The 6,885-nt window shown below is 46.2% G+C and overlaps 1 protein-coding gene across 1 annotated transcript; it reads left to right on the plus strand.

Moving 5' to 3' along the window:
- The first annotated feature begins 5,390 nt into the window (after window positions 1-5,390).
- LOC105296307 (histone H4) lies at window positions 5,391-5,806 on the plus strand. Its single transcript, XM_023534405.1, has one exon. The coding sequence runs from the start codon at window positions 5,437-5,439 to the stop codon at window positions 5,746-5,748; it is 312 nt and encodes a 103-aa protein (XP_023390173.1). The 5' UTR covers window positions 5,391-5,436; the 3' UTR covers window positions 5,749-5,806.
- The last annotated feature ends 1,079 nt before the right edge of the window (window positions 5,807-6,885 follow it).

A 6,885-nucleotide genomic window follows, 5' to 3' on the forward strand; every position in this document is an offset into this window, starting at 1 on the left:
TTGCGGGTTTGGATACCTGACAGTAAAAAAATAGTAAGCCTCGGAGGTAAGTGGCGCGGCCCGGAGCGTGTCTATATAAACACACAGCCACGCTGCGCGCTGATTGGCTCCCAGCTTGCTCTTCCGGCCTGACAGCCGCGGAGTCTCTGTCGCGTCTGGAGTTGTGTTTGTTACAGTTAAGGAAAGCCCCAAAATTCAATTTTCCTGCGGATCAATGACACCAGTTACAATCTATAATGTACCGGGACAGCTCAAGCTTTGAGATATTCATAACTTTTTCCTCCAGGTCCTGTCACTTCGACCTCAGCTTTTTTCAAAATCCCCCGACATCATGTGAGAGTCACAGGTCAGAGAGACAACTTGCTGATTTTCATTTAAAATATGAATTCTTCCCTGTGTGTCTTCAACAGCTCACTCTGTGTCAATGTTCTATACCTTCTAGGCTTCTCATCCCGTTCAGCAGCTACTTTGTTCTTATTAAGATTTACCCAGAAAATCTGTTTTATAAGAGGACAAATAGCACAGACTCGCTCAGGATTTTTCTAATAGAACGATATTGAAGGGTATCAGGAACAACTGCAATTTCTGATATGAAGAGTGATTATTGAGTCTGAAAAGCTTTAGCACAGCCTTTTGAGTATCTGGAACTTTGGTTAAGTCGGGGCCTGGAACGCTGCATTATTTAGGTAAGTGGGAAATGCAATAAGCAGTGATCTTGGCTGGGTGGCTGTGCCTGGGTTGCAACAGCTGATGGCAGAGCAGTTCCGAGCAAAGGCATAAAGAGAGTGGGACCCTCTTACTAGTTAAGAGTATTCTTTCTCTTACATTGCTTTTTTAGGGGACATCTGTTTTTTAAATGTTCATGAGCTTCTTTGTGCGGAGGTCTGTCATGCTTGGGGAAGATAAACCGGCAAAAATTTAAGTAACATCATTAAGGGATATAGTCAGACACAGCACACACACACACACACGCACTTTTGAATTCCTTTAAGAGAGGGAGACTTAAAAACGAGCATATTCTATATTTCCCACATTTGTTATCTAAGCAAGGATATAGATTTATAGGAAATAGTGTACGCTTTATGTTCAGGAAGAAATAGATTTATAGTAGAGTTGAAGAATGGGCTGTTCTTACTAGATGCTGTTCTTGATAAATGTGAAAATGTAGCACAGTATTTTGCAGATGCAGCTGCAGCTGGATGAGCCTGACCACCAAGTGGGTAGGTTTACCAACTGCCCAGAAGAAACCGACATGTAATTAATTAACCACATAGTGTGTATAAGTGATGGCTAAACCTCCCTTCCCAGAGACAGAGCTTTGGATATGTACTCCCTGCCTTCTTTACTTGCTGCAAGTAAATAAAACTTGACGAGAGCTCCCCAAGCCATGAACCCCTTGAGTCGAGTATCAAATAGATTGGATTTTCTTCTTCGCTCCTTGAACTTTATGTTCGTCTCTAACCTATTTTGTTTACTTGGCAGCGTGTACACATCTGTGTTTCATTAGGACTAGGAAAGACAGAAGTGCTAGGACCAGAGAGAGCAAAGCACGAGAAGTGAGGATCTCATACTCCCTGGTCCCATCGAAACAGACAAATGAGAAATTACTTCATGCATGACATCCATCTTAGACATGAAAAAAGTAATAAGGGTCAATATCAATTAAAAGCACAATTTAAATGTTGAGGGGAGATGAGGAATCAGCTAGATGTAGATCATTTTTACTTGAGGGGTGTATGCACTTGTTACGGAGTTCAGGTATTCCTGATCTTCATGGTTTTCCACAGCACCAACAAAGGAAGAACTGTCTCTTAGCCATCTGTATGTAAGACATCCCCAAGGCACCGCCCAATTCACCTTTGTGAGTTCGTGAGTTACCTTTATGTAGATAATTCTGAAGTCTCTCCCTTCAGGTCTCTCCTTTTGCCAAAATGTCCAACTTGCCTTTCCGGGTGCTTGCTAGAGATCTGCTTCTACGTCTTCTTACTGCCCAGCCTCTCAACACGGCCAACCTCATCTGAGTAGGTGCCTGTCAAAGATGACATTCTAGTCGATCTCCTTGAAAGTTCTCTTAACAGCAACACCATTCTTTGATTACCTGGCACGAAAGATTGTTAATTCTTCTATTTCCTTCATCGGCAAATCCAGATTGTCGCGGAGTTTGGTAAATTCTTCCCAAATTCATCTCTTATCTTCTATTTCTCCCATTATTGTTGTACCTCTGGCTCCTGTACTTCTTGCCTGGACTGGCTCTTCTCATGGGCCTTTCTTACCTCTCGGTCTCTCTGTAATACAGCCTCCTTTTTGTTAGCAACAACGTTTTCCTCAAGTGAGCTTCAGATTCGTGTAGCCCGTCTTCCTGTAGCTTCCTAAGTTAAGAATAAACAGTAGCATTTGAAGTCTTTGCTGTCGCTTCACGGTTCTGGCAGCATGGTTTAGGAGAACGAGCATCAAATTTGCAAAAACGCTGATGTGTGTTGGAGTCTGGTTTGTTAGTTTACAAGTTACATGATCTCGGTCATATCATCTAACCTGTCAGAATACCTTTCCTGCCCCCCTCTTCCCTGCTCATCACCTGACTGTAATGTCATCAAGCTGACCTAATGACATACTTTGATGCTTTGATTCCCAGTCTCATATGGGTGACACTGCTCCCTCTTCAGAACTGCTACATTGATTTCTTTACCGGCATTCAGTCTGCTTCATGTCACCTGCATACGTGTCCACTTTCGAATCTTCCTAGTAGACTTTAAGCCACCCAGAGTACGATCGGTCTCAAAGATAGAGCATACAGCCATTTATATAAAAAAAAAAAAAGGAACTTGCACAAATCCACGTGGGCATCTGGCGGAGCCAGACACCAGTGTCCTGAATCCATTCCAGGGCCGCTTTCCGCCCTGGTAGCTGCTGCCCAAGTGCTTGTTTCGAGGCTGCCATACTCAGCATGCGGCTGTTGGCAACATGGTGCCTGACACTTGTTGTTCATTTTAAATCGAATTAGAGCCCTGACCGCGTGGGGCCTGCACTCCATTGAAGGCGGAGAGCAAGTACAAAACTAGGAACTGTTCCGATTTCTGTCACTGAGCTCTGCGTGGCCCAAACAGGTGTGCCTCTCCTCAGGGGGTTCTGACTCGCACTTTAACATAGGCGGAGTTTTCACATCATGTTGCAGCTGCCACACTCCTCACGGAAGGCGAAACCTAGGGAGCTTTCTGTCCCCTTCACATGCTAGAGAAACAAAACAGATCTGCTAATGAAATGACACTTCTACACTAATATGGAAGAGAGAGAACATAATTTATTATTGAGTAAGTATCAACGGATTTATGTATATGTAAGTTAGCATAAAAATGACTACAGTTAGGGGGAAAAAAAATCTCTCAGCTTATAGAGCAAAGCAGAAGAAACACAACTTTTTCTCCTTGGGAGACAGAGGCTACATCTTGTGACATCTTCTGTATGTCTTGTGAGAGACTGCTAAACTACTTCCAGAGGGACATTTTTACTTATCTACAGATTATTTAGCCCATGACCTAGGAGATATCTCTACATTATAAAACCAGAGGTTGGGCTTAATCCCTATCGAAATTTCTCTCCATTTCTAAGGGAAGAGTAAAAGCTCAGACTCACTATTTCTCTGCGAAAACTCTCTAAGAGGCAAAGGAAATGAAACAAGTGGAGGACCCATCGCCGAGTTCCTGGCGCGGTTGTGCCACAGTCTGTCACTAACGCGATTTTTGTTGCAAAATGACGGGCCTTCCGGTGCTGCCCTCTGCTCGGTCTTGCAACCCAAAGCCTCTCGGGCCCTCCAGGACCCCACGGAAGAAGGGTTCTCAACCATTTTTGTGTTAAAGAGTTTTTCATAAAACTGATAAAGCTTCTGGGCCCCTTTCCAGAACACTCAAAATGTTTAAGAAAATTCGCATAAGGTTTCAAAGGAAAAGAATGATATTAAAATACTGTTATTGAATTGTCAAAAATCCAAGTTGGTGAAGTATTAAAATATGCCAGTTTTTCTCAATACGTTACATAACAAGGTTATCCATATGGCTGAGAATCGGCACGGTTTAGATGGAGTCATATATTTAAACACTGTCCTGACAGTCACAGTATTTGTTGCCTACATTCGTAAATGGGAAACGCTAGGGTTCAGTTGCGGGTTAGTAAGAATAAAGATGAGATTTTCGTTCTGCATGCGCAGGTCCCCAGATGCTCTGAATCCCGTCTGTGCATCTCAGGTTTAAGATCTTCAGAACTGTCCCCCTGTGAACCCACGAAACAGCCATGGTGACCACGGCCCTTCTGGCACAGTGTGGCAGAAAAGCCAAATCTACCGAACGTGAGGAGGATCTCCTCCAGGAAATGGATGATGAATTAAATATGTAAGTACATATTTTGAGGAGACCTCAAAAGAAGTGTGGGGCTCGGGAACAAGCGTCCCTGAAATGTGCCAGCCTGGCATATGGATAATTGTGAACTGAACTCAATTATAGCCCAACAAACTCTAGAAGAGTTTTCTTTTCCTCCCAAGAGATTCAGGTGGAAAAACCTGCTTCGGAAAAGAACCTTACCGTAATCATCTTAGTGTATTCACGTCACCACATATGAATCAAGACAAAGTACATGATGTGTTTGCCCCTTTCCCTACCTGTGAATTGCTCATTTGAATTGCTCAGTTTCCCTTTGAAATCCCAGGCCCTTCCTCCCTTTCTGCTTCGTCCAAAATGACATATATACCTCATTTTCCTTGTCTTTACAATTTTCATGTGTACGTGAATTCCCCATATTCAGGTATGAAAATTTGATTTTCTCTTATTCATCTGTTGCCATTAATCTGATTAGCCCAGCTAGAATTTGGAAGGTGGGAGGAAAATTATTACATTTACAGCCAGATGGAGGGTTTTAGCAAATTAAGATACTCCCATAGGCTCATCATTTGAGCAGTGCCACTGAGAGAGGACTTGAGAGCAGCCACAGTCACAGTGCGATATAATAGTTAATGTTGAGCGGCTGCTTATTCACAGATGTGTCTTTAAACAATTGGCAGATCATCTCTTACCTGTCCTCATGGGACAACGTGTATTAACTAATCATTTTATATTTGGGGAAATCTAAAGGACGCGCATCAGGCTTCTCTGTGGAATGTGTATATATTTTTATCCCCCCTAGAGCTGCAAGTGCTGCATGCAAACATTACACACGTATGCAGTAAGGAAGCATTTATTAAACCCCGCCCCCTGGATCCACGGTCGATTCAGACGCAACACGGGGTCTCCAGAGCTCTGAGCAAGGGACCAACAAGAGAAGGGCGGGAACTGAGTTGGTTCCCGCCTCTGCTCTTCTTGTTTACAATCAGGTCCGTAAGGATACTATAAAAATGGTGAGCTGTGCTGGTGATAGTCACTGTGTCACAGGCTTAGCAGCTGGTAAGTCGCAATGTCTGGTCGCGGCAAAGGCGGGAAGGGGCTCGGCAAGGGCGGCGCCAAGCGCCATCGCAAGGTGCTGCGCGACAACATCCAGGGCATCACCAAGCCCGCCATCCGGCGCCTGGCGCGGCGCGGCGGCGTCAAGCGCATCTCCGGGCTCATCTACGAGGAGACCCGCGGGGTGCTCAAGGTCTTCCTGGAGAACGTGATCCGGGACGCCGTCACCTACACGGAGCACGCCAAGCGCAAGACGGTCACGGCCATGGACGTGGTCTACGCGCTCAAGCGCCAGGGCCGCACGCTCTACGGCTTCGGGGGCTGAGTCTGAACCCTGGCTCGCTTTCTACTACAAAACCAAAGGCCCTTTTCAGGGCCACCAATTCACTCACTGGAAAGAGCTTGTCACTAATTTTATCCAGGTGTAGGGGTATTACTGATTCTTGCGTCCCGCCAGTCAAGTTAGTTTATAATGCTTTTTCCTACGTATCTACCTACAGTCAGAGTTAATCCATAATGCAGGTTGATCGCTATCGCTTACCATTGCAGGCTCTTTGCAGGGCTGCTGTGGTATTGGCTTCTCTGGCAGAGGCGAGTGTAAGTGCCTGCCCCGCTGCAGCTTTAAGTGCTCCTGACTCCTCTCCAGTGAGGAAGGTGTTAACCGAGCAGAGAACAGGCCCTAGGCGGTGACAGCAGTGATGAGTCCTTGCTTGAGCAGAGTTGGCAGAGCTACCCCACAGACCAGTCACATGGATCTGTCCCTGTGACAATTTATTGGTGAGTCTCTTAGTAACGGCAGCCTAAGTTTACCACAGGAAATGCGGTTTTGTTTTCTCTGTATTTAGAAGTAAGGGACTGTCTTTCCATCGGCCTGGGAGCTCTCAAAGGAAGCTGATGCCCAGTGAGCATTTCCTTGGTCTCTTCCATGCTGGACAGGGCACGGGAGGGACATACTAGACGAGTGGGTGGACCGTCCTTGTGTGTCAGGTGGTTTTAATCTGGATATTTCACACAGGGACGTAGACGTGTTAGGGCTCACTCACCTTAAGGGGCTCTGGTTAGCTTGTCTTTCACCAGAGGTGAGATATTCTCAACACGTGCCAGGTACGCAGCATCTGTCTCTTCTGAGAACGTTTTAGAAAGCCAGGTCCCCAGATCCCCCCCAGAGCCAAGAAGATAGGAACTGTGGGAGTGGGACCACCCTGCGGGTAATCCAGTGCCTGTCCAGTGTGAGAGGCCCTGCTCCGTGTCCTCGGCTGGTAGCTCAGTGCTTGGTGCTGGAGTGTGAATGAGCCTTGTGGGCGCCCCTTTTGTCTGCAGGGAAGGCCCGGGCCTCGGGCAGTGCAGGCGCCCGCCCAGGGGGCCCTCATCCTCCTCGCCCTCTAACGCAGCCTCGTTTTCATCCAGGTTGCCTCTCCCCCCGACCCCGTGCAGCAGGAAAGGTGGAGGTCTTGTCTAGCTC

This window comes from Pteropus vampyrus, unplaced genomic scaffold, assembly GCF_000151845.1.
Source record: "Pteropus vampyrus isolate Shadow unplaced genomic scaffold, Pvam_2.0 Scaffold124, whole genome shotgun sequence".
Lineage (NCBI taxonomy): Eukaryota > Metazoa > Chordata > Mammalia > Chiroptera > Pteropodidae > Pteropus > Pteropus vampyrus.

What these genes read in the sequence shown, in the direction of transcription:
- LOC105296307 (XM_023534405.1), top strand. Translation starts at nt 5,437, where the DNA reads ATGTCTGGTCGCGGCAAAGGCGGGAAGGGGCTCGGCAAGGGCGGCGCC.